This window comes from Pithys albifrons, chromosome 14 (assembly GCF_047495875.1).
Source record: "Pithys albifrons albifrons isolate INPA30051 chromosome 14, PitAlb_v1, whole genome shotgun sequence".
In the NCBI taxonomy this organism is placed as follows: domain Eukaryota; kingdom Metazoa; phylum Chordata; class Aves; order Passeriformes; family Thamnophilidae; genus Pithys; species Pithys albifrons.
Window position 1 is genome coordinate 1,972,127 of NC_092471.1, and position 27,165 is coordinate 1,999,291.

The following is a 27,165-nucleotide window of genomic DNA, read 5'->3' on the forward strand; positions in this document are numbered from 1 at the left end:
AAACAATGGCACAGGCAGCTGATTCCTGCCCTGTGCCCCCCTAATTGCCAAGCTGGAAATGCCTCTCTGACATATCTGGAGTTCAAACCACCCATTCCATCGTGGCCAGGGAATACTGGATTAGAAAAACCAGCTCTTGGCACTTTGTTCCTTTGGAAAATAATTTGATTGCCAAACAAAAATCAGTTGTACATAGCCCCAAAAATATGAAAACTGTGAATGCAACCCAGTCTGGGAGACAGTTCTGCAAGTGGGTTTTAGTTTGGATTTTTCTTTCTTTTTCTCTTCTTTCCATGACCCTTGTGGCAATGTCCATCCTTGCAGCTGTGTCCAAGTTTAATCCCCCCTGTGTCCAAGTTTAATCCCCCCTGTGTCCCCCCATATCCATTCTCCAAGAAGCATTCCCAAATCCCAGCTCTGGAAGTCACTTGCCCATAAATACTTGTTGGATTTCTCAGTTTCTGGCTGGAACTGTTTTACCCAGTATTTATTAAGGCAGATACAGAAACTGAAGAGTTCATTATTTTTTTTTGGCCTGTGGTTCAATCCCTGTTGCTCCTTCTGGCAAAAAGGATCAGTCTAAATGGGATCAATCAAAACAGACCAGTTTGGGAATATTTTTTTGTACATTTTCTTAGGAGGTGAAAGATGTGAATTCACATTTGGTGAAAAAGGGATTCCAATCCTTGTCTCGCCCTGCTGGATAACACAGGATCTCTTTCCCCAGCAAGAGCATCACAGCTTTCCTGAATCTGACCTTTCCCATCCTCTGCTTTTACTAAAATTCCTCCCCTTAAAACCCAGCTTTAAATTTAGACAAACACAAATATTTCTGTCTTCAAAATAACACAAAGAATTGGTGAAACTCTGGGTTGGAACGGGATGTTTTCAGTGCAAAGCTGTCGCATGGCTGATCTCTGAGCAGTTCTTAGCTGAGAGGATATTTCTGTGTGTCACCAGCTCTCTGAGCTCCTCTGTGCATCTCTGGGGGTCGTTTGCCAGTCCTGGTCACAGGAGGTGTTCAAAGTCAGGCTCCAGAGCCAGGGACACTCTGCAGGGGGAGGATCTGCTGAGCCTTTGGCTTTTCTGCTGGGATCCAACATAGTCATCGTGGTGTCCCTGTCAAAGCCATTTTTCATGCCTTAAAAATGTGGGTGCCTTCCAAAAGAGCCATGGGAATCAGACCTTGGAAATCTGAAGCCGTTTCTTTTATTGCTGCTACAATATTTAGAACTAAATATCTCAGTCCAGATTAAAACATAAAAACTGGAGCTTTGATGCTTTGAGCACTGGATTGTTTTGACCTTTCCAGGATTGCTGGCCTGAAAATGTATTGATTTGGAAAGCTGATGAATTAACTACCCACGTGCTGCCTGGAACTTGAAGCACCAATTAGCCATGAAAAATTGTGAGGCCACTGCAAGGGCAGAGCTGGGCAAAGTTAAAGGACGGGAGGGCGTGTTGGGTGGGACGAGCTGGGGGTGGTTCTGTGCTCTCACCAAAAGCAGCACAGCATGGATTGTTCATCTGCTCCAAACCACATTCACACCCTTTGGGCAACCCATGAAGCATTTAATTGTCCTGCTGGTCCTCCTGACACCCTTGGCCTGGTGCAGGAAGTGAATCACTCCCCAGTGAGGTGTCTGCAAACAGCCAGGTCTTGAGGAAACCTTTTTTATAACTGAGGGTCTATTTTCAGGGCTTAAGTAGGAAAATGTCTTGTTTTGTTTTCCTTTCCCCAGCATCATTGCCTGTGCCATGGGCATGAAGCGTTATGTGGAGGCCAACATCTCCCTCAAGTCCCACACCACGGTGAAATACTTCATGAAGATGTGGAGCAGTGTCAGTGACACCCTCATCTTCATCTTCCTTGGAGTTTCCACCATTGGGGAGAACCACGAGTGGAACTGGCCCTACATCTGCTTCACTCTCATCTTCTGCCTCCTTTGGAGAGCTCTGGGTAAGGGGAAAGGATACATTTTTTATGTATATCATTTGGGATATACATTATAAATGGGATGTGTGCATATATCTGGGAATGAAAAATGGGATTCCAGTAAATAAGAGAAGGCTCCTGGCCCTGCACCATCCTGTCCTGTTTGCTCTGCAGGTGGGATTATCCTACATGGCAATGCAAGGCCTGCTTGGGACATCCCAGCCATTGTTTCTGTCCTCCCCATCCTAATTCCAGGTCTTTCATTTTACTGGGATTTCCTGCTCTGTGCACTCACTGCTGTTAAAGAGGAGTTCTCAGGACATGTTATCAATGCTTTGATCCCTCCTCCATTGCCATGACCTTCCATTTCAGTCCTGTGGGATCCTCACAGCAGGAGGGAGGTTGTAGGTACCTCCTTGGGATCAGAGATCCTGTTCTGAATGGCAGAGCCTTCAGGGATTTAATTCATGACAAGCTCAAGCAGAGCATCTCCTTCCATGGAAACTGGGGGGGACCTTCCAGCAGCTGTCCCTGGAGATCCTGGTGTGCTTTACAGAGGAACATCTACCCAGCTCACTGCTGGAGAGGTGGGAACTGGGGCCTCAAATGTGAGGATGCTTCTGCTCCTACCCAAGAACTTCAGGGCTGAGAATTGCAGAACTGGGGCATGGCTGAGGTTGGCAGGGACCTCTGGAGATCGTCTGGTCCAGCCCCCTCCTGTGGCAGGACTGTGTCCAGATGGCTTTTGATTATCTCCATGGATGGAGACTCCACAGCTTCCCTGGGAAACCTGCTGGAGAGTTTGACCAACATCAGAGCAATAAAGCCACCAAGACTTGGAGGTAACAAGGACAGCAAGGCATGAAAACAGTTTCCTGATAACTCTCCAGAGTTTCTTGAGCCACAATTAGAAGGAAAACACAGATCCTGGTCCCAGAATTCCCTGGGATCCCATTTTCTTGCATTGTGTATCCCCAGGAAAGCAGCTGCTCTGTGTTGCTGTTGGCCCCAGCTGGGTTTGGGGCCAAGCCTCTGTTCCTCTCCCTTGTGCTGTCACCTCAGCAGTGCTGGCTCCCCACTGAGGGGGGTTTTTTCTATATTCACTGTATTTGTGAGTGTACCAGCACCCATTTTGGGCAGGAACTGGGGAGCTGACAGGCATTCAGCAGGATTTATGTTTCCACAGCACAGGGAGCTCCAGTTTGACAGACACATCAGGAAATTGTATAAATAGGACAGGCCATGATTAGCAAGACAGGGCAGGATGGGGTTTGTGAGTCGTTAATCCATGCCAAGGTTTGTTTTAATAACTGTGCACCACACTTGGAATATGCTCATTAGGCAGTTATTTGGACATTCAAGTGTTTTATTACCATTGAGTGGTTTTCTCTTAAATTATTTGCTCAGATAAAAGCAGTTCTGGGTTTGACTTTTTTAGCTCAACAATTCTCCACTGAAGACATAAAGAAGCACAGAAATGCTGTAAAAACCCCCCAAAATCCTGCCTGAGTGCAGCCCCAGTGGTGCAGACACCTCAGGGGAGGGCTGAGGCTGCAGCAGGAGAGCAAATCCCACTGGAATGAAATAACAGACAAACCAGGGCTGGGCACTTCTGAAAGGGCCTGGATGGGATGGCACCTTCCTGGGGACATGGAGAGAGAACCAAGCTGGGCTGGGAACTCCTGCCTTGGACATGGAGGGGGAGATTAGACCTTGACCTGCTCAGAGCCATCCAGCAGCTCTGCATTAATTAATAGTTAATTTATACTTGGATATTAGAACAAATGTCTTCACTGAAAGGTGGGCAGACATTGGAACAGGCTGCCCAGGTGAGTGTGGAATTACCATCCCTGCAGGTGTTCAGAATACATGGGATGTGGCAGGTGGGGACGTGGGGCAGTGGTGGCCTTGGCACTGCTGGGGGACTGGTTGGACTTTATCTTTGAGGGCTTTTCCAACCTTAAAAATTCTGGGATTCTGGAGGTGCTGGAGGCACTGATCCAAAATGGGAGGTGCCAACGGAATTGGACTTGCAGGAATTGGGGGGTTTGGGGTGGACAGGGCTGGGATTAGTGTGCAAAATACACCCAGTCTTTCCCAGGACCCTCCCAGTGCTCTTAAATATTTGAGAAATGATTCTGCTGAAGTCTGGGGGGTTACTTTGGTGTGAGAGAGATCACCTGAACAGGAGCCACAGCCATGGCATGGCAGCACCAGTGTTGGCCAAGCACTGGGGAGATCTCCTCCTGCTCTTTCCCAAGGTGTATCTCCAGAAGAAAATCCACTCTGCTCAGAATGATTCATTCTGTGTCATCTCTTGCAGCAACCTGGCCTGGAATCAGTGTAGGGAATGCTGATAATAATTTATGAGGAGGGATTTAATTGAGACAAAGGCCAGGATATCAGCTGAAGCAAATGCTGTTCCTCTAAACCATCAGCACTGCCTGAGCTGGGCAGTAGGTGCCGGTGTGACCTGAGGGAGGCTTTATTTTATTTACTTACTTGGGTTTTAAGTTACAAAGAGCCTTGGCACCAAAGAATGTCCCACCTGCTGCTCTGGCCAGCAGCTCTGGGGAGCTCTGGAGATGGGGAAGGCATTGCAAAGTTCAGTGAATGGAGTTTTTCCCAAACATCCCCAGCTTCTGTTGCCTTCAGGCTGCTCCGGTGTGTGCTCAGGTTTGGGTATTTTTAGCTGCACGTGTGGGGAGGATGTTTGGTGTGTACAAGAGCCTCTGGAAACACAACAGTGCTGTGGATCCAGCTAATTCCTCACTAATTCAGTGTCAGGCTGAGCCATCAGTTCTCCAAGCGACCGTTAATCTCTGGGAAATAAGATGTTTATCATATCCATTGCTATTGAAATCACGGCTTGCTGATTTAAGGCCCCGCTTTTTGTACCTCTCTGCATCTGGTTGTGTGTTTGCAAATGGCTGTAACTCACAGCAACTGCTGTGTCACCTCCCACAGCCTTAAATTCACTCTGAATAAATCTAGGAGGGGAAGAAATAACATTAACACAGGTGGAATGTAGCTACTTATCCAAGCTACTGCTTTTGGAAGGAGGAGGGGAACTTATGGCTAAATTGTTGCTGATGATTTGTCTCAAAAATATTTATAATCCAAGGAACTCAGACATTTGTTGTCACCAATTAGAATAAATCAGTATGTCAGAACTGTGGCCAATCAGTATCTGTAACCCTCTAAATCAGAAAGATGTTGGGGATTAGTTTTTATCTGGACAAATCACATTTTCACCTGTTGGACCAGGCTGGAAGAAACCTTCTCCATACTGGGATACCCCCCTGGGCCATTGGTGTTCACCCATCCCGTGATGTTTTGCTGTAAAATAGAAGGTGATGAGTTTGATCTCATTGTTCTTTTTGTTTCTCTTCTCTCCCTCTTCTTTCTTCTTTCCTCTCTCCCTCTTCTTTCTTCTTTCCTCTCTCCCTCTTCTTTCTTCTTTCCTCTCTCCCTCTTCTTTCTTCTTTCCTCTCTCCCTCTTCTTTCTTCTTTCCTCTCTCCCTCTTCTTTCTTCTTTCCTCTCTCCCTCTTCTTTCTCTCTCTCCCTCTTCTTTCTCTCTCTCCCTCTTCTTTCTCTCTCTCCCTCTTCTTTCTCTCTCTCCCTCTTCTTTCTCTCTCTCCCTCTTCTTTCTCTCTCTCCCTCTTCTTTCTCTCTCTCCCTCTTCTTTCTCTCTCTCCCTCTTCTTTCTCTCTCTCCCTCTTCTTTCTCTCTCTCCCTCTTCTTTCTCTCTCTCCCTCTTCTTTCTCTCTCTCCCTCTTCTTTCTCTCTCTCCCTCTTCTTTCTCTCTCTCCCTCTTCTTTCTCTCTCTCCCTCTTCTTTCTCTCTCTCCCTCTTCTTTCTCTCTCTCCCTCTTCTTTCTCTCTCTCCCTCTTCTTTCTCTCTCTCCCTCTTCTTTCTCTCTCTCCCTCTTCTTTCTCTCTCTCCCTCTTCTTTCTCTCTCTCCCTCTTCTTTCTCTCTCTCCCTCTTCTTTCTCTCTCTCCCTCTTCTTTCTCTCTCTCCCTCTTCTTTCTCTCTCTCCCTCTTCTTTCTCTCTCTCCCTCTTCTTTCTCTCTCTCCCTCTTCTTTCTCTCTCTCCCTCTTCTTTCTCTCTCTCCCTCTTCTTTCTCTCTCTCCCTCTTCTTTCTCTCTCTCCCTCTTCTTTCTTTCTCTCCCTCTTCTTTCTTTCTCTCCCTCTTCTTTCTTTCTCTCCCTCTTCTTTCTTTCTCTCCCTCTTCTTTCTTTCTCTCCCTCTTCTTTCTTTCTCTCCCTCTTCTTTCTTTCTCTCCCTCTTCTTTCTTTCTCTCCCTCTTCTTTCTTTCTCTCCCTCTTCTCCTTTCCAGGGGTGCTTGTGCTGACATTCTTTGTGAACCGGTTCCACGTGAACACCATCACCAGTAAGGACCAGTTCATCATCGCCTATGGGGGGCTCCGTGGGGCCATCTGCTTCTCTCTGGTGTTCTTGCTCCCCGACTTCCACAGGAAGAAGCTCTTCATCGCAGCCACAACCGTTGTCATCCTCTTCACTGTGTTTGTACAGGTAAACCCAACATCTGGGACCAGTTCTGGCTTGGGACCTCTGCAGGTGCACCCTCTGGGCTCCTGTCCCTCAGGTTGGGGCAGGGAGGAGTTCTGGGTCTCCAGGGCTGGGTTTGTAAGGAATTCTGGTGCTCCAGGGCTGGGTTTGTAAGGAATTCTGGTGCTCCAGGGCTGGGTTTGTAAGGAATTCTGGTGCTCCAGGGCTGGGTTTGTAAGGAATTCTGATGCTCCAGGGCTGGGTTTGTAAGGAATTCTGATGCTCCAGGGCTGGGTTTGTAAGGAATTCTGATGCTCCAGGGCTGGGTTTGTAAGGAATTCTGATGCTCCAGGGCTGGGTTTGTAAGGAATTCTGGTGCCCCAGGGCTGGGTTTGTAAGGAATTCTGGTGCCCCAGGGCTGGGTTTGTAAGGAATTCTGGTGCCCCAGGGCTGGGTTTGTAAGGAATTCTGGTGCCCCAGGACTGGGTTTGTAAGGAATTCTGGTGCCCCAGGACTGGGTTTGTAAGGAATTCTGGTGCTCTAGGGCTGTGTTTGTAAGGAATTCTGGGTCTCCAGGGCTGGGTTTGTAAGGACTTCTGGTGCCCCAGGACTGGGTTTGTAAGGACTTCTGGTGCCCCAGGGCTGGGTTTGTAAGGAATTCTGGGTCTCCAGGGTGTTGTTTGTAAGGAATTCTGGTGCTCCGGAGCTCGGGAGGAGCAGCCTCGGCGTTGCTGTGACATCTAGTGGTGAAACCACCATTCCTGCAGGGTCTGTGGGATGGAGGTCTCCGAAGTGTCTCCCTGCTCTTCTCTGCCCAGCAGAGTCTCTCAAGGGCTTCTCTGAAATGCACCTTTTAGTTCACCTGGCAAAGGAGGGAAAAAGGTTTCCACCACATGTAAAGGACGGATATGGTGGAAAAATTGGGGTCCTCTGGTCCCAGAGCGAGAAACGCTGATGTCCATCTGCTGTTTATCCCAAAAAGCTGAGTGGGTCTCTTAGATTTGGGTGTGGTGGTCTGGGAAAGCTCCCAAGGAGCTCCTGGTCCAGGACATGAGGCCCATGTGGAGCCGCTGCCCCAAAGCTGCCCCACTCCTGCCCGGGGATGGAGGGAGCAGAGGAGCTTCTGGGGCTTTGGGAGGTGGTGGCTTGTGGTGCCAACTGCTGAGTGGCCCCATGGCTGAGCAAACTCCTCCTGCCTGACCTCTCTGAACCCCTCAGTGGGTGTGTGGGGCACTCGGGCAATGTGGAGGGTTGGGGTTGATGCTCTGCTTCCCCCCATCCACTCAGTCCTCATCCTGAGCTGAGGAAAGGCTGAGGAGTGGGACATGCTGATGGTTTGGAGCTGGGACTGGGCACAGCCTGAGAGGAGGGGGCAGGGGCCAGGCCTGGGGGAGCAGCCCTGGGTGGAACCTGACAGGTTTGAAGATGCAAATGTGGGTCAGAAAGTGCAAAGCTCTGGCACGTCCCCTCATGCAGAGACACTCCTGAGCCCCAGACAAAGGATGTTCTAAGGCAGCAGCTCCTTTCTGCTGAGCCTTGGGGAAATCCTTCCCAGCACTGGGAAAAGGGCTTTTGTGTAGCCTCAGAGCTCCACTGGTGATGTCATCTCCTTGCAGAAGGGTGAGAGTTAACAGGGTCTCCCATGTGGACAGGGTGACCCCTTGACCCTCAGCCATCCAGGGGCATGTGGTGTCTGCCAGGACAGGCTCTGCCAGGCTCCAGGTGCCTGCAGAGCCAGGGGGAGCTGAGGCCACCACGAGAACAGGAGTTAAACCAGAGCCTCGCTACAAAGCTGGGGCAGAAGGACATGGCTGCAGCTCAGCACAGGGAGGGTGGAGATGTGTAACAGAAACAGGAATTGGGGGAAACTTCAGGGCCCTGGATTTGCAGATGAAGTGCAAGGCACTGCTGTCACACAGGACTGAGGAGTGAGTACCTTCAATATTCCAGGGCTTTTCATGGTACTTGTCACTTGGGTGGAAAGGATGGGAGAAACTTCAGTGCAAGTTGACATTTGTGTTGTTCTTTGCAATAAGTTTTCTTTATATTCACAGGGATCTGAACACGGGTTTGTTGGGGGGTGTCTGTGTTAAAACAGGACAGACACTGAGAGAGAGATGGTTTGGGCCCTTGTAGGCTGGTTTGGACCAGCCAAGCATTTTGTCAGAGCACAAACATCATTCTGTGAGTCCCTTGAGACCCTGACCATGCTCTCTGAAAACCCTTGAGCTGCAGAGGAATGACCTTCCTGTGAGCAGCTGGGCTTGTCCCTCCATGGGTCTCTCAGTGCATTGCACACCCCAGGACCCTCCTCCCTCTTGGCTTCTCTAACCCAGGCCCACAAGGCTCTGCCCTCAACAAGCCTGGTTAATAATTTTGAGAAGGTTGACTGAGCAACTCTCAGGTCCTCAGCTCTTCCAGTGCTGGGCATGAGCCATGTAGACCAGGAAGTCCCAGAAAGCCCTCATTGTTCTGTCTCTTTTTCTATTTAAAATGAAATACTGTGTTTGAAGTTCACTCTCCCAACTTTGTCACCTGTGACCTCTTCTGTGAAATTCTTAGCAAACATAAGAGTTGGGAGGAGGTGGGTGGCTTTGTTTGACCCTCTGGATGGCTGGAGGTGGAAGGTGATGTCTGGGCCATGACAGAGCCTTGGGTGGTGCACTTGGGTGAGTTGTCCCTGGTGGGTGGAGGAGCATCACAGGGACCTCCAGGTGTGCCTGCACTGACCATGGCATTCCCATAACAGTCCTAAAAGCTGCCTTAATTTAAAATGCAAACAACTGCAGCTGATTACCCAAGAAGGCAAGAGGCCAAGCTGCACAGTCACTACTTAATTTTTGTCATATCTTATTTCTGAGTTTGTGACTTCTGTGTTATTGACTCTGAATAGCGACACATTTTTATTGCTATTAGCTATTAAAATGACAAATTAATTGTTTCTGCAATTAAAAATGTGTTCAGCTCTCCTCTGTGCCAGCATTTGTGACATTCAGAAGTCATAAACATCAACTACTCCATCACTTTTGCTGTAAACATGTCCTGCAAAAGTCATTTCATAGCAAAGCCAGACCAAGAAACACACCAGGGCAGCAGTTTAGAACTTCTCTCACGAGGCTTAAAGGACATTTTCACTTTTGCCTTGACCCTTCCCACCAGGTGGATGCTCTGATTGGCACACTTGGCCACGGGCTGCCCCTCAGAGCTGGCTGCAGTGATGGTGTGTGACACACAGAGCTGCAGAGGGAGCACACAGTGGCTCCGTGCTGGGAAATCCCAGGGATTGGCATCATTTCACACATTGGAACTCTGACCATTCCAAGCCCCTTTCCACGTGGGAGGCCACAAACCCCAGGCTGGACCTTGATGTTGTTGATTGGCTTTCTGTGGGCTCCGAGCTGCTGGGGGAGGTTGGGGGGTGTTCCCTCTGTGCCTCCCCATGAGCCCCCAGGACAGGCTCTCCCACAAGCAGAGCACTTGGGCTGCAGTTGGGAGGGCAGTCCTGGTCTTGTTGGAGACCATTCCTTGCCCATGAAGCAGAGCAGAGCAGAGGTGTTGGCTCAAACACCAGAGCAAGGTCCCTGTGGCCCATCCCTGTGCTGGGGGGTGTTGTCCCAGTGCAGGTACCACCAGGAACATCTGATGGGATAAAATTTTGTGGTTGTTTTGCAGGGAATGACCATCCGTCCCCTCGTTGACCTGTTGGCTGTCAAGAGGAAGAGGGAGAGTGCACCCACAGTGGGGGAGCAGATCCACATCCGGGTAAGGACTGGCACATGGCCAGTGTTCTGCTGTCTGTGCTGATAGGATGCTCCTTCTGAAGTATCTGTGTCTCCAGGGACCCTGCAGACCTCCAGTTTGATCCACATCCTCCTCCCCTCAGTCCCTTTCCAGGTTGGAAGTCCTGTGCAGCTTCCCAACCATGTGTTGTTTGCATTCCACCAGTCAGGCTGATGTTCCTTCAGGTAATGCACAAACATGGCAGAAAAGCAAGGTCCTCACCCCAACCCTAAAACTCTGACCTAACTCCAATTTCTCTGCTTCTCTGGAAAGAGAAAGAAAGAAAATGAGACTTGGTTACTGTCTGGGTTGGGACCACCCACATGTTCTTCAGTCCCATCACCACCAATGGTTTGGGTATTTTAGCAAAACAATCAGAAAAGGGAGGATAAGGTTGGCTGGAGGGAACCTCTGAAGTGCCTCATCCCTGGAGTGTCCCAGGCCAGGCTGGACACTGGAGCTACCTGGGCTGGTGGGAGGTGTCCCTGCCCATGGCAGGGGTGGCACTGGGTGAGCTTTAAGGTCTCTTCCAACCCAAACCATTCCCTGATTGTAGATCTATAGCCCAAGAGGATTTCAATCACTTTGTTCTCACCATCCAAACGTTGGTATTTCCAGTCCTAAAGGACTCCAGAGGTTCAGCTCCAGGAGATCAAGGGACTCCTCACATCCAGCTGATGCTTTTCCTCTGCATCTCCATCCAATTACTGTATTTTCAAATCTAGTTGTTCAATCCCAGTCACATTTCTGTGGGTTTGGCTCCTCCAGGACCATTATTGTCATTGTCTTCAGAAATGAAGCCATTTGGGCTGAGGACATTTCCAAAACCTGTTTGGCACCCTCACAATGAGGTTGGTCGGCAGGGCTTTGTCTGAGGTGAACACAAGAGCTCAAGAGCCTGAGGAGTCTTTTCCTACAGAGAAGATTTCTTCTTTTGTTGCTGTGTGAATAGCAAATCATCCCTGGGGATGTGTTCATTAGGAGCTGGGAGCTGGAAATGGCTGTGTCCCAACTCAGTGGAGAAGGTAACAATGGGGACAGTTGGAAATCAGGGATGCAGGAGCCAGGAGCAGATTTATTCCCCAAATTTATTGCTCCATCTGGGTGGCTGGGACATTCTTGCTCGCAGGAATGATGATCAGTGTGTAGAGATGTAATTTCATAGGATCACAGGATGGGTTAGATGGGAAGGGACCTTAAAGTCCATCTTATTCCACTAGACAAAGTTTCTGAGTCCCATCCAACCCGACCTTGGACACTTCCAGGGATGGGGCACTTCAGTGGCTCCCTCCAGTACAGTGTCTTTGGAGGTCCTCAGAACATGCAGCCAGTGTGAGGACACCAAACCCCCACCAGGCTGCAGGGCTGAGGGAGATTCTCTGTCTCTGACTCCAGAAACAATAATTAGACAAAATGTGAGCTGGAGGAGACTCCAAGGTCATGGGTAGCTGAGTGGGGAGGGACAGGGACAGGGGCAGGGAGCAGAGCCCTCTCCCAGTTCAGAGATGTCTGTAGGAGGGAAAAAAAAGGGAAATTACAGAGATTTAACTTCTATGTGGAAAAATCAATCTGTCTGGGACTTTTTATTTAATTTTAAACAATGTATAGCCAAGGCCCTCATTTAGTGGGAAGTGTCTGGTGGAAGGCAGTGTTTAACATTCAAAGCAAAGCATCATTTATGTGTTATCTACATTTATATCCTGATTTCCTGAGTCAAATTGTCCTCAAAACCCCCCAGTCTGAGCATTTCCTGCTTGCCAAGGTGCAGTGGGCAGGACATGTGAGCCCTCAGCCATCCTGACATGTCCCTCAGCAGATCCACGTCCCTCAGTGTCGATTCTCTGCTCACCCAGACCTGAATCAAAGCACTTATTGTGCTCCAGGACCAACAGCTCCCTGTGGGTGGCTGGCTGGGGATCCCCCACACCCCAATCCTGTTCCCCAGCTCCACATCCCGGGCTGGAAGCCCCCCCTGGGCCGTGTGTGGCTCGGGCTGTTGGCTGGCTGGGCTCCTTCCTGGGCTACAGCCCAGTCCTCTCTTCTCTCCAGTTCCTGGATCATCTGCTGGCTGGCATTGAAGACATCTCTGGACACTGGGGACAGTATTACTGGAAAGACAAGTAAGGATTTGCCAAAATACGACTGGGGACATGTGTAGGAAAAAGGAGGCTGGTTTGTATTCCCTGAGTTTCTGCTCTTGGCCATCCTTGTGGCACAGGGGCAGCTTTTCCTTGTGCAAGGGGACTCCAGGTTGTTGGGGCACTGCCCAGCTCGCAGACACCTCTGGTCCATCACCCCAGAGAGATCATCTCTCCATTCCTGCTGTGTTTGGCCCTTCTTGTCCAAAGGAATCTGCTGGAAGTACAACAGCCACAACACACAGCCCATCCCTGCCCTGCCCTCCTGCCTGTCTGGCAGCAGAGGTGCCCACCCCAGGCTTGGTAATTAACAGGAAAACATTGCAAATTATCAGTAAAAATATGAGCTTGCAGCACTGCTTGGTGTGGACTGAAATTACAGAGGATCTCTATAGATTTCTGTGGCAAAATGCTCAGTTTTCATGAAATTCTGGTAGTTTGTACATTTTAAAATTTAAAAAAATATAGTGAGATCTAAAAAAAAAATAGAATTAACATAAAATATACTAATAGCAATCTGCCAGGTTTAATTCCTTGGCAGTGCAGACACAGATGCAGCTGGTAGAGACCTTTTTTTTTTTGGAATGCTCATGCTTGGAAGTGCCACTAGAGGGTATGGGAATCACTGCTGCTGAGGAGCATCCTGGCTCCTTTAGAGATACTGATGATTTCAGAGGTCTTTTCCAACCTAAATTATCCCATGATTTGAGCACAAAGCAGCAGAAATGGCTCAGGAGGGAACCTGGAAGTGTTTAAATCTGAGGCTGCTGCATGTGCTTGTAGAACTTACAGTGGAGTTCATGATGGATTTGGCACTTTGGGGAGTTTTTACTGTATTTGGGAAGGTTTTAGTATCTTGGCTCATGTACTGGAGTGCAGAAATAATTAGGGACAGATCTCTTGGACCCATTGCTTTCTGGAAAGAAGGGAATTGGATACAATGGAAAATGGGGCAGTCATGGACCACAAACCTGCTGGTCCATTTTGGTGCTGGGTGGGGAGTCCTGGAGGAGCCTGAGCCCATCCTGCTTTGTCCTCAAACAGATTGGAATATTTCAACAGCAAGTACCTGCAGAAGATCCTGCTGCGGGACTACGACCAGCCCAAGTCCAGCATTGTGCTGCTCTACGAGAAGCTGGAGAGGAAACATGCCATGGAGCTGGCACAGGCTGGGCAGCTGGGGCACGGCCCAGCCCACCCCTCCCTGCTGTGAGCAAACCCTCTGAAGCATCAGTGGCTGGGGGTTCAGAGTAGGGGGTGGATGAGCACCCATTGACACCCGTGGTGGTACCTGGAGGCTCACTGGAGTTATATGGAAATGGTGCTCTGAGAAAAGGCTCTTGCCCAGTTTTGGTTGGTTTTGCACCCCTGAGTGTCCTGCAGGACCCAGCAGGGGGGAGTATGTGAGTGGCAGGTGGGCATTTCGTCCTGCAGGACCCAGCAGTGGCACAGCAGGGGGGAGTATGTGGGTGGCAGGTGGGCATTTTGTCCTGCAGGACCCAGCAGTGGCACAGCAGGGGTCACTATGTGAGTGGCAGGTGGGCATTTTGTCCTGCAGGACCCAGCAGTGGCACAGCAGGGGTCACTATGTGAGTGGCAGGTGGGCATTTTGTCCTGCAGGACCCAGCAGTGGCACAGCAGGGGTCACTATGCGAGTGGCAGGTGGGCATTTTGTCCTGCAGGACCCAGCAGTGGCACAGCAGGGGTCACTATGTGAGTGGCAGGTGGGCATTTTGTCCTGCAGGACCCAGCAGTGGCACAGCAGGGGTCACTATGCGAGTGGCAGAGTGAGCACTTTGTCCCTCATAGGTGGTTCTGCTCTGCCACAGCTGTTTTATCCACATGACCAGCACAGCTCTGGTGCAGACACCCCATCCTGCCCTGCCATGGGTGAGGATGGGCTGTGGGCCCTGCTGGCTGTGGTGGCATCCCAGGGGGCTGCAGGGGCACTGGCATTTGGAGGTGCCCTGGTTGTGCCTCTTCCAACATAAGGCAGACTGGTTTTCTTTGCAGCAACAACGACAGGACTGTCCTAAGAGACCAGAAACTGGAGGACACTCCAAATCCTGATGTCCTGGATAACATGCAGGAAATCCTGGCCAGGAACCTGTACCGCATCAGGAGAACGGTATAACTTTTCCCTCCATCTGCATTTTAAATGTCCAACAGCACAAGTCACCTCGGTTATCTGAGCAGCCTGAGCAGATGTTATGAATATTTACATAATTACCCATGATGTCTCTTTGTGAGCACAGAATAGTTGGCTGTGTGGAGCCAGATCCAGTTTCCAAGTCAGTGGCACATTTCTGTTTGCACATGACAGCTTTTGAAAGATTCACCCAGTCAGCCTATAATTTCATGGAGTATTTTTGGCATCAGTACCCAGCAGCAGAGAGGAGAAAGGAGGAGCACATGGAACTCCAGGCACATCCAGCAGCAGCTCCTGGTTCCTGCCAGGGCAGAGCAGGGGTGGGTTATCCTCACATGCATTTCTCCCATGGAGGAGAGCACTGGGTGAGCTGTGAGTGAGACCTGCCCTGCAGTTCTGCCATGGAACTGCTACAACTGGCTAAAGAGCACAAAGCCCACTCTCTGTTGACAGAATCACTCAGGGATGGTGCCTGGGCTTTCACACAGCACCAGGGCTGTGCTCTGTAATTGCTGTTCACATGGAGCCTTATCCTCCAAATCCACTAAGCCTTTGTTTTACGGATTACACACGAAAAGCAGAGTCCTTGGGGATGGGACACTCAGCCACCCCCTCCTGTCCCTCTGCTGAGCCAAGGGAAGCAACAAAATAGGGCTGGGAGGGAACCTGTAGACATGGTGAAGAGGGGGGAAGATAGAGGCAAGGCTCCTGTTTGTGCTTTGCCCAAATCCAGCCTCACCCCCTGTAGTGACAGAGTTATCCCAACTCCCACTGATGGGACATTTAACCTTGGGATTTGTGGTTCCTGCTGTTTGAATGGTTGTATAGAAAGGTGGGGCTGGTATAAAGCACTGGAGGGCTGGGCAGAGGCACCGAGGTAGTGACAGAGTCATCCCAACTCCCACTGATGGGAGATTTAACCTTGGGATTTATGATTCTTGTTGTTTGAATGGTCTGTATAGGAAGGTAGGGCTGGTATAAAACATTGGAGAGCTGGGCAGAGGGACAGAAGGTGCCTGGAGCAGAGTCATTGCCCCTGTTTCACCTGTCACCTGGGCTATCACAGCTGCACCTCACTCTTGGCATTCAATCATTTCTTGGGTGATCTCACATAAAACCCCCAGAGTTTGCAGCCCCATCTCTCCCCTGTGGGGCTCTGTCCCTCCATCCCCATGACTGGGTGGGGTGGTGAGGGCACTGGGGAGGGGAGGGCTGGGCTGGTCCCCATCTAACAACCTCTGTGGTGCCCCGTGCAGGGCCCGGCGTACAGCAGGCACACCCTGCCTGGGGACTGCGAGCCAGGGGAGCACCCCCAGGAGCTGCTCATCCTGCGGCACCACGGCCGGCGCCTGGACACGAGCGGCGGCGGCTCCAGGAAGGAGGTGAGAGCGGGCAGGGAGCGCTGGGACCTGCGGGGTCGGGGGTAAGAGGGCTTGGACCTGCAGGGATCAGGGGTGAGAGCGGGCAGGGAGCGCTGGGACCTGCGGGGATCAGGGGTAAGAGGGCTGGGACCTGCAGGGACCAGGGGTGAGAGCCAGCAGGGAGCGCTGGGACCAGCAGGGATGGAGGGTAAGAGGACTGGACCTACAGGGACCAGGGGTGAGAGTCAGCAGGGAGCGCTGGGACCTGCGGGGATCAGGGGTGAGAGCCAGCAGGGAGCGCTGGGACCAGCAGGGATGGAGGGTAAGAGGACTGGACCTACAGGGACCAGGGGTGAGAGTCAGCAGGGAGCGCTGGGACCTGCGGGGATCAGGGGTGAGAGCCAGCAGGGAGCGCTGGGACCAGCAGGGATGGAGGGTAAGAGGACTGGACCTGCCGGGACCAGGGGTGAGAGCGGGCAGGGAGCGCTGGGACCTGCGGGGATCAGGGGTAAGAGGGCTGGGACCTGCAGGGATCAGGGGTGAGAGCGGGCAGGGAGTGCTGGGACCTGCGGGGTCGGGGGTAAGAGGGCTGGGACCTGCAGGGACCAGGGGTGAGAGCGGGCAGGGAGCGCTGGGACCAGCAGGGATGGAGGGTAAGAGGACTGGACCTGCAGGGACCAGGGGTGAGAGCCAGCAGGGAGCGCTGGGACCTGCGGGAATCAGGGGTAAGAGAATTGGACCTGCAGGGACCAGGGGAGGGCTGGGACCTGCTGGGACCTGCAGGGATCAGGGGTAAGAGGGCTTGGACCTGCAGGGATCAGGGGTAAGAGCCAGCAGGGAGCGCTGGGACCTGCAGGAATCAGGGGTAAGAGGATTGGATCTGCAGGGACCGGGGTGAGAGCCAGCAGGGAGCGCTGGGACCTGCAGGGATCAGGCTGCTTTCCCTGGGCAGGTGGGACTACAGCCTGTGTAGGGCTGATGGTGTTTCCTTTGAAAGACAAATCCTGGTACCTTACATTAAAAAAAAAAATCCCAAATTCCAGTGAGGAGGAAATACTGAGGAAAAAAGAACCCAACCCAAGTCCTGCCAAACCAAGGAGTCATCCTGAAAGCAGCCTCACCCAGTGCTTTGTGAACAGCCTTTCACCCGTGCTAGGAAAGCTGTTCACTGAGCTAATGTCATTAATTGGGCTTCATTCTGTGCATTCCAAGCTCTGTTTTTCCTGTGTTTTGTTTTTTGGGAGATTTCATCAAAGTCAGGCATTTGGTTCCCCCATTGTCAGTGGTCCAGATGGAGTGTAAATATTTGAAACTGTTTGGTGTTTTCCCCTCCTCAACTGTTTTGAAGGGACAGAACATTTTTGTGAGCTTTCTTATTTATTCTGAAGGTGAGGGGTTTGTTTTTAGAAGCAGTTCTGGGCAGGAAATAGAGGGAAGTTTTGCTTATTGATTCCTGGGAGAACGAAAAATTTTCCAATTTGCTGGCACAGTTGGTTCATGTTCTAAATCACAGGGGGAACAAGGTGAATACAATGTCTGTGGCTGGTGAAGACTTTTCCTGACTTCTTTGGAAATCAGTAAGAGAAGCTGGGCCAACATTCCCTTATGAAAAGACAGACTGGTCCAGGGATGGTGGATGAGGGGCAGGCTTGGTCTTTTCAGCTCCTCCCATCCTCTGCAACTCTTGTTCTAGAGGAAAAGCATTTAACCCCTCCAGATTTTGCTCCCAGGTCAGCAGCACTGGAGAATCATGGAATATTCTGAGTTAGAAGGATCCCACAGGGATCATCCAGTCCAACTCCTGGCTCTGCACAGGACACCCCAACAATCCCTGTGTCTGAGAGCATTGTCCAAATGCTCCTTGAACTCTTCCAGGCTTGGTGTTTGCAGCAATTGCTGAGCCATCCCCAAATTTCCCCCCCATCTCCAAACCTGAGGCTCTGATGGCTGGGGCACTGCCCAGGTGTGAACTGTGATCTCCAACCTGGGCAGTCAAACTCCAGCGTTAAGGACAACAAAATGACCTTCACAAAAGAAATAAATTACCTTTCTTTAGTAATTTTCCATGACAGCATAAGAACTCAGGGCTGCCATAGGCTTTGTTCCATTCCAAATTCCTTATGGAATTGTCAGTCATGGAGGAGCCACTGAGAGCACCAAAAGCTGCTGCTTCTCAGCTCTTCATTCACACAAAGGTGCTCCGGCTCTTGCAAACAACTTAAAAGCTTTAATTTGATCATTTACATGCTGATTGGTACTTACAATTCCAAATAGATAGGCAAGAACATGGCATGTTCCTGCAGAACATTTGGTATAATTAAACTTCAAAAGAGCAACATCAAACTCGGGCTGATTTTGAGCACCACGTTCCCACTTTAAGGGTATTTGATTATTAACCCTCGTGCTCCTGCTCTCCCTTTGGCTGCTGCATCTGGTGGGAAACTGAGGAGCTTTGGCAAGGCTGTTCCTTTGAATTCCCACAGCTGGGTTGGGGGGAACACAGGATTGTGGGGAAGTTGCAAAGGCAGTTGGACTGTCTCTGCCTCATGGATGGTGTCTGATGCCCTGTGAGGGTGGAAAACACCCTGTGGGTTATGGAAAATGCCAGTTTGAGGCTGAATACTGACTGGTGCCTGACTGGAGTCCCTTGGTGGTGTTAATGACACCCCTTTAGTGCAGCCACCTTTGCTTTGTGCCAGGCTGAGGGAAGCAGATGCAAATCCCACGATGGGTTGGGTTGGAAGGGACCTTCAAGCCCATCCAGTTTCACCCCTACCCCTTCCAGACCTCCCACTATCCCAGGCTGCTCCAAGCCCTGTCCAGCCTGGCCTTAAATCCTGGGAGCTGATCCCAGTGACACCTGTAAGGGGGACTGTAAGCCACGAGCCATCCAGCTGTGCCCAAAATATGCCAGGCCTGTTTTGTGACATCAGCAGCCTCTCTGGTAATTTTTAGGAATATCTGCCTTGCTTTACTGTGACTAGAAATAAGGCAATGCCCCGAAGTGATGGGAAAATGTTCTAACAGAGCCCTGGAATATTAACATGATATTAATTTTATATGTATAATATTATATAATATTAAGGAGGGTGGGTGAATGCTGTTGCTTCCTGCTGTAGGAGGACAGATTGCAGAATTTATCAGCAGAAGGAAGGAACACTCTGCTAAAAAGTACATTTTAGCCCATTATAAGCAGCTCAATACTTCAAATTTTTTGGAAAAAAAGTGGCTAATTATATTTAGCTTCATACCAAGTTGACAAGAAAATGGCATTTTCCTGATTAAAAAGAAGAGCTGAATGAAAAATGAAGGTAGTCAGTGTCTGAGATTTTTCTGATTGTCAGATATTCCATCTCTTGCAGTCCCAAAGGGGAGGGTTTGGCCTTCCAGGTTTTGAGTCAGCAAGAAGGAATTGGATGCTGTCACTCCACACGTGTCTCTGTTCAGCGTCTCACCACGAGATGGAACCATTACAACTGTGTTTGCACATCCCGCTGGAAATGCAGGGCCGGGAAGGGACTTCCAGCAAAGGGCCACTGAGAGCCCTCTGGGGCTGGTGAGAGTCCCGCAGTTCTGTTGGACAAAGCTTTGGTGACGTGTTCAGTAGTGTGGGGAGCTGAGGGGATCATTAAAGAATCCCTTTGCTTCAGTAGAAACCCTGTTTTTTCTGCTTGCCGAGGATCTACATATGTATTTTTCTTTCCTAATGGAGCTGGTTAGTGCTTTGCTCTTAAATATGAAGCTGCTGGAGCTTGGATTCATCTCATCTTTTATCAGGTGCTGGTTTGTCATCACCACAAAATGAGGGATGTGTAGAACAACACCCTTCTATAAGTCTGTGGGTCCACCAGGCTGAGGAGGAGCCAAATTCCTCTTGGCTGATGGACAATCCATCTCCTTCCAGAGGAGAAACCAGTGCCCAGGTCAGGGTGAACACCAGGATGGATTGGGATTGGAACTGGATGGTCTTTAAGGTCCCTTCCAACTCAAACCATTTTGTGACCCCATGAATCACCTTTCCTGAGTGGCTTTAGGGGTCTCCTGTGCTTTAGGTGTCTTCCTGGCCTTTTGCAGTAATGAGAGGTGGTTCTTAGTCTGTGTGTAGAGCTCCTGCCAAGGAGAGTGAACATGGAAAAAGCAGAGAGAAGCAGCAAGGAAAGAACAACCCTCCTCCCTCTGGAGCCAACAGTGCAGGTTAAATGCTCTACACCAAGCAGAAAACCTTGGCAGGAGCACGAGGTGACTTCAGAGCTGAACTGTAGCACAGAGGATGAACTCCAAGACTATCTATTTCAGCACAAAGTTCACCTTCCTCTGCCTCGGGACAAAATTCCTGGGGCTGCCCATCCCGATGGTGCCCGCCTTTGGGGCTGCCCTTGTTCTGGGCAGGGCTCCAGCCCAGCCCAGGCTGGCAGGGCGCTGTCTGAGAGCCAGGACAGCCTTTATGTGCCACCGGGCACCCAGCAAACCCTTGCAGGTGTAGCCGGGCACCCTGGGGGGGGCTCTGTTCTCCTGCCGAGGGCGGGTGAAGCTCCGCCCGTGTGCCCGTGGGCATGAGTGACACTCTGCCCGCGGTGCCTGTGCCCGAGCCCTTTTCCCGAGCAGGCTCTGGCAATGCCCAACGCTCCTGGGAATGGCTCTGCAGTGAGCGGGCGCTGCTGCGGAGCCGCCAAGGCATTGTCAGGAAAATGGTCCATCCAAGGGAGAACAAGGGCTGGAGGGCAGCGCTGCTCGGAGGGGAGGGAGCAGAAGGAACCCAAACAAAAAGCCAACCAGCCTGGGAGGTGCCCAGGCTTTCTTTGGCAGTCTGGGCTTCTGCACTGACGTGCCAAATCACAGCCGCGTGAGAGCCTTATTCCCAGTTCCAGCAGCAGGAGCAGCCCCGGCAGCATTGTGCTGCTTGGTTTGGATTCCCGGCTTTTTGTCCTGGAGGGTGGAGATTAGCACTGCAGTGAAAGGAGGGGAGCTCGTTAGTGCGAGCCCGTTCCCTGCCTCTTGGGCTGCAGCCAAGGTGGGGAACAGCCAAGGTGAGCCACAGCCACAGCTGGGGACAGCTCTGCCTCCTGCCCCATCCCAGCGCTGCTCCTTCCCACCCTCTCGCAGAGCCCAGACCTCCTCCACCAACTCAAACCAAATCGATAGCTGGAAATATTTCCTGCCATCCATTCGGTCTGATTTCAACAACGCTACTTTTTTTGTTGTTGTTGGGGTTTTTGTTTGTTTGTTTTTTGGTTTTTGGTTTTGTTTTTTTCATGCAAAAGTTAAGCAAACGGAATGGAATCCTTGGGCATTGCAAACACGTGTTCATGAGGCAGGAGTGTCGTTCACAGACTTGTAGGCACCTCCATAAATGCACTAAAGTCCTTCTCTCCCTCAGTCCCAGAAGGACGACTCCTGCTCGGCACAAAGTGATCCTGCCCCGCAGCCCAAGCTCTGCCGCTCCTTCACCAGTAAGTGGGGGAGCTGGGGGTGATTCCCTCCCCTCCCTGCTCTCCCTGCTCCCTCCTCCACGGGGGGTGTCCCAGCAGGTGTCAGGATGGATGTGGGGACAAAGAGGCGCTTCTCAGATGAGCATCATGAATGAGCAAGAAGAGCCTTTCCAGCCCTGGTGTCCCTTCTCAACCCAACCTGAGATCAGTGGGAACAGTTTGGGTGGGAAGGGACCTTTCAGGACTCTCTAGTCCAACCCCTCTGCCACGAAAAAGCCCATCAAGTAGATCAGGTTGCCTCATCCAGCTGTTTCAATCCAGAGTTTACCATGAATATTTAAATTATGTTCCTCCTAGAGAAAACCCCGAGCATAAGCAGAGCCAAGTGATAAAAATGTTGTTTCTGGGTAGACTTTGTTCCACCCCAGGGAAAATGTGAGCACAGTGACCCCTGACGTACCCTCGTGACAGGGCTGAGGGAGACTGGAACCCTTCCATTATGGTTGCATGTATGTCCTTCCAAAAAATCACTTAATGTGGCAACGTGGATGTACAGATGCTCCAGCAGGACACCTGCACCTTCCAGGGCTGTTTTAAGGTGGTCACTGATGGGAGTTTTTGTTATGTCAAATTGCAGATGGGGACTGACAAAAGAATGAGGATATTGATCCAGATATGTAATATATTTTAAAGCATCGATCAGGGTTTAAATTGTCTTTTTTGGGTTTTTTTTCTTCCACTGAGAAACTGATCTTTGGTTTTATGATTAAGAAATGATCCTTGAGATGGAACAGCTCATCCCCAGTGAGCACATGGTCACCTTGGTAGCTCTGGGGTTTTCCTCATTCCTGTTGACCCACAGAGATGAATGTTCCCAATCCCAATTGGTGTTTCTTCTCTTCCCACAGTGGGGAACACGGAGAAGGTGCGGGAGGTGAAGGAGAACCGGTCGAAGTCCGTGTGTATCATCCCCCCACCCCAGCCTGGTGGCACAGCCTGGGCACAGGGCAAGGACGTGGGCAAGGAGCTCACTCTGGAGATGCACAAGCACCAGTGATGCTCTGCCTTCCCCCCAGGGGCTGACTCTGTCAGGGGTGGCAGCTCCTCATGTACATAATGTAAATAAGCTGAGTATTGGCAAGGACAGGGTGAAATACCGAGTGCTGTGGATGGAAACTTGGTCTTACTGCCCAACACCAGGGTCTTCCCAGGGCAGAGATGCCCAGCTGAGCACCAGGAGTGCAAGGATTGGCTGAGAGAGAATTTCTAGGGAAAATGAGCCTGTTCAGGCTGGGAAATTGCTGAAACTGCCTACAACTGCAAGGAAGGATGTTTTAATGAGGTGGGATATCAAATCTTCTCATTAGGTGGCAGGGATAGACTAAAGAGCAGGGAGAATTTAGATCATGGGTTGGGAAAAACTTGATAATCTCAAAGAGGGTTTTATTAGAGCATGGAGGAAAGAGAGCAGAAATAGCAAAAGATTTGTTCTGCTCCTCAGGAGCGGATGGATCCTGGCTATGAACATGAATCACATAAAGCCCAAAGTTAATGACAGCTAAAGAGGGTGCTGTGTCTTCCCAGGGGGCCTGTCCCCCACCTAGACACAGTTCTGATGGAAACTCATCCCAGCTGCATTAAAATGGAGAGATATATTCCTGCTGATTTTTAAATACTTATGTAAGGATGGTTCCCCTCACAAAGTCACATGAGGAGGCTCCAAAGGCAGTGGTGACACCAGGAGATGACCTTAAGGAGATGGGAAGGGCTTTGCTGCAGCCAGGCTGGTTGGGTGGCTGCAGCAAAGCTGGAAAGATGCTCAAAGGTGATCTTTGCTGCCATGCCCTGGAGCTGCAGGGGCAGAGGGGTCTGAAAGTGTCTCCTGAGGAGATGCAGCAGAGAGGGACCAACATCTCCCTGCTCTGGAGCCCTCCTGCCTGGAGAGTGGGATCCCTCTGCACAGCAGACACAGGGACAGGACCTGAGGAGGACAGAAATCCCCATGTTTGGATAAAGTTCTTGGGAACTTCAGGTAAGTCCAAGCCTTTGAATCCTTGTCCTTCACTGAACCCAACAGGGCACGTTTTCTTTCCCTTCCTCTCCTCTAGGCTGAAGGATCCAAGAGCATTTAATCTGAGTGAGGGGCCCCTTTTGAAACAAAATTAAAAGAAGCTGTAGGAATTCCCGTGCTCCCCTCCATGGTATTTTTGGGCTCCCAGAGGCTTTCCTGTGTGCAGAAATGCTCCCTGAGGTCACCACTGCCTGGTTCCCCCCAGGCTGGCATTTCAAATTAGAGACACACAATGCTGTGTGTCTGCTTTGCAGTGGTCACAGGTCTCACTCTCACCTGAACAAGCTCCTTTCCAGTGTCCTGCCATAAGCTGAGGGAGTTCCTGTTGATTGAAGGCCACTCCTCACTGCCCCATCCCTGGAAACACCTCATTGCAAAGGAAAACTGGCCCTTTTAGCCTTAGAGATGTATTTTGTGTGTGTCTGTACATATATGTACATATTTACTGGGTTTAGTTTAAGTTCATTGTCATCTTTAGTTGCTTCATTAAAATTTGGGCTGTTGTCCCAGTTTCATCCACCCTGAGTGGGAACCAGGGGGGATTTGGCTGTACTTTGTTTAGAAAACTGCCCATCTTCAATATGTTGTAATATGTGATATATATGCCATGGTATCTGACACTGTGCTGAGGTGTTCTGCAGTTCTGTTTCCATTAAACATCTTGTGTTCTGAGCTCTCCTCAGAGTTGTTCTCTCCTTGCATGCCCAGCCTGGTCCTGGTGGTGTCCCTGGGAGGGTCTCACTCAGCTCTGCCTCGTTCAACCCAGGGATCACAAGGAAGGAAGGATTGTGATGAGGGAGAAAAATGGGCTGTTCTTTGGCAAAGGAAAGAAAAGCTGAATCTGAAGGGCTTGAAATGTCCCTGTTCACCTGCAGTTTAATGCCCTCAGTGTTTGAAGTTCTCCTTAAATTCTGCAAACACCTACAGAAGGATTTACTAAGGTGGCTCTTTTATTCTGTAGATTGAGAGTTAAAGGGGAAATAGATCGAGTTGCTTGTCCAGGAATCTTCAGTCAAGGGCAGAAACTGTGAATCTCGTGGCTAATTCTTGCTGGGGTTTTCTCTGGTGGGGTTTTCTTGTTTGGGGGTTTTGTTTTGTTTTTACATTTTTGCCTCTGAATTGCCTTGTTTTTATCTGAAATACCTGGATTTCTGTACCATCTCTGTCTTGTACAGCATCCACCATAATTCTGGGCATCAGGTACTTAAATAATGAGCCTTCCCCAACTGAGTTCCCCATCAGTTAAAATCAGTTCTCTGCAATATCATTCTGGGCTTGTGAGGACCTTACCAAGCACTGGCTGTTTGGACATGGGGAGATTTCTTTGTCATCCTGTTGTAGGTGACACAAGTGGTTGGGGAATGAGGACACTGCCAGGAGATGGAAGTGAAATTTTATCTGATGTGGAAAAAAGGAAAAAGAAAACCCTCACATTTTTTTCAGGATGGTGCATTTTCACTTCAGCACAACAGGAGACATTTTGATGGCAGGAGCTCCCAGGCTTTGCAGTTCCAGCCGTTGGGGCTGTGGAGGTTGTTCCATCCAGCCCCGTGTTCCCGTGTGGATCCCACCCCTCATTCCCCTCCAGCCCCCTTGGCAGTGCTGGGTCCACAAACCCCCTCAGCTGCACCACCAGTTTGCTTGGGCTGCAGGGAGGAGAATATTCCCTGCAGGACATACTTTCCCACTGAGTCACTCTGCCCCAAATTTAACCTTCTGGATACCCTGATTTTTTTTCTGAACATTTCTTTACAAAATATAAAAGCCCAGCCAAAGCTTTCATGGAGCATTTTCCAGCAGCTTAGTGGCCAAGCCCTCTGACTAGTGTGTGTTTCAGCCCAGAATACCTTTGATAATCTTTGCCAGTATCCAGTGTTGGTGGTCTTAAAATTCTACAACGAGTGGAAAGCTGTTAAATGCTGAGGCTTCAGAGTGTGTCTAATTCATTCTTTCCAGGGTTTTAGTCCTTTAAAAAGTGTTAAAAACACGGATTCAGTGTATCATTGAATATTGCATGCTTCTGTGGAAGTAAATTGCATCAGTTTGGTTCCTTGAGGAGTTCAGAGAGTTATTGCTCTGTGCTTACTCTGGAAGTTTACAGGAGCCTTTGGAAAGTTTAGGTTAAAAGAGGCAAAAGTTGTTACTGGTGGCCAAGTGAGAGCCCAAAAGCCACATCAGAACACTCTGGGCACTCAGATCAAGCAGCCTGTTCAAAAATCAGGCCCAATCTCCCTTGCAGTCACAATTCCCCAAAGCATTTCAGCGCAGGGACTTGTTTCAGTGCTTTCATTTTGAGCAGCAAACCACCCTTGTGTTTATTTTATTTCACAACTGCTTAAGGAGATTATAAGGCCTTAATCCTGGAAAGGACCAGTGGTACTTAAGAAGCAGGTGAGGCAAATTTGAGCTATTTTCTCTCCTGACATCAGGTCCTGGAGGGGATTGAAGCTCCTGAGGAACTTTAAGGATCTTTCAACATCCAGGCTTTATGTGCTCCTTCCCAGAGACGTGGAGACGGGGGAGATGGAAGGGGAGTGTGTGGTGGAGGTGAACTGGAGATTATCATTTTAATGCAGAATTAAAGGGGCAAATGTCAGCCTGGGGATCTGTTTCTCCCCTTTCCAGCACTGGGGGGTTGCTCTTTGTAAAACCATCTGGGGATTTTGGTGGAGTTGGAAGTGCTTGGGTAGCACTTGGCATGGTCTGGTTGGCTTTGCTGTCCTTATTCTGAGGTTTGTGGAGACAACAGGACAAGAACAGACTCAGGAGAAATACTCACCTCACCTACCCATGGGAACATCCTTCCGAGTGTGACAGGTCATACATGGATGGATTAACTCAGGTTGGAAAAGACCTCTAAGATTGAGTCCAACTGTCCCCCAGCACTGCCAAGGCCACCACTAACCCATGTCCCCAAGTGCCACATCCACATGGCTGTTAAATCCCTCCAGGAATGGGGACTCCTGCCCTGCCCTGGGCAGCTGTGCCAGGGTTTGACCACCCAAGGTCATCAGGGCAAGCTCCAATGCACAAAGGTCTGCAGATCTCCAAAGAGACTTGGGGGAAGTCTTCAAAAGCAGCTTCATCTCATCTGTGTATCAAATCCCAGGAAATTCTCTGCTTTCAGCATGAAAAAGTGAAAATATGTTGATCTATCTACATAATATGTAAATTTTTCTGTGAGCCCGGATCAAACCCCAAGAAATAACGATGACACAGACTGTGCTGAGGAAGTCTTTGATCAATCAAAAGGTAAAATATCAATTCTGTGAAAAATGTGAGCTGACAGCTCCTCACTAGAAACGTGTGTTGTGGGTATTCACAACTTTGGTTTAAATAAGGGGGAAAAAATCAGGATCAATTAGGAAATGATAAAATGCTCAGGGTTATACCTTGGCCTGCCTTGCACCTCAATCCCAGGGCTGTCCTTGGTGGGACCATCCTTCAGCCTCTGTGGGTGAGGGGATGGTGAAGGGAGGTCCCTGCTGGCACTAGAGGAGGTAAGGGAGGAAAGGAGGGCTGTTCTCCTGGGGAATTAAAGGGTAACAGTGTCTGAGCTTGCATGGATTGTGGTGGTGATCACCTAATTCAACTACACAGCTTTGGTGTTGCATCCCAGAGATCCTGCAAAGGACAACCAACATCACTACCAGTCTCTAGTGGGAAAGACCACAAGGTCTCATTGTCCATCACATCCAGGAGGTTTATGGATGCTGAAGGTGATGAGCACTTGCCAAGGAATCATAGAATCATCAGAGAATCACAGAGTGGTTTGGGTTGGAAGGG

The 27,165-nt window shown here is 50.1% G+C and overlaps 2 protein-coding genes across 2 annotated transcripts in view; one reads left to right on the top strand and one right to left on the bottom strand.

Annotated features, from left to right (window-relative positions):
* The window catches only part of LOC139678687 (sodium/hydrogen exchanger 2-like), a 29,249-nt gene extending 6,824 nt beyond the window's left edge, over positions 1 to 22,425 (top strand). The window contains 9 exon segments of the mRNA XM_071569716.1: positions 1,743 to 1,960; positions 6,279 to 6,475; positions 10,124 to 10,213; positions 12,281 to 12,351; positions 13,414 to 13,578; positions 14,383 to 14,497; positions 15,775 to 15,900; positions 21,257 to 21,329; positions 22,217 to 22,425. Of these exon segments, the coding sequence (XP_071425817.1) occupies positions 1,743 to 1,960; positions 6,279 to 6,475; positions 10,124 to 10,213; positions 12,281 to 12,351; positions 13,414 to 13,578; positions 14,383 to 14,497; positions 15,775 to 15,900; positions 21,257 to 21,329; positions 22,217 to 22,425 (1,264 nt within the window).
* LOC139678537 (octapeptide-repeat protein T2-like) lies at positions 5,515 to 6,000 on the bottom strand (the record flags this gene model as incomplete). Its single annotated transcript, XM_071569419.1, has 2 exons — positions 5,515 to 5,589; positions 5,869 to 6,000. Coding segments are annotated over 2 exons (207 nt in total), but the record flags the coding sequence as incomplete, so codon positions are not given.
* Positions 22,426 to 27,165: the final 4,740 nt, after the last annotated feature.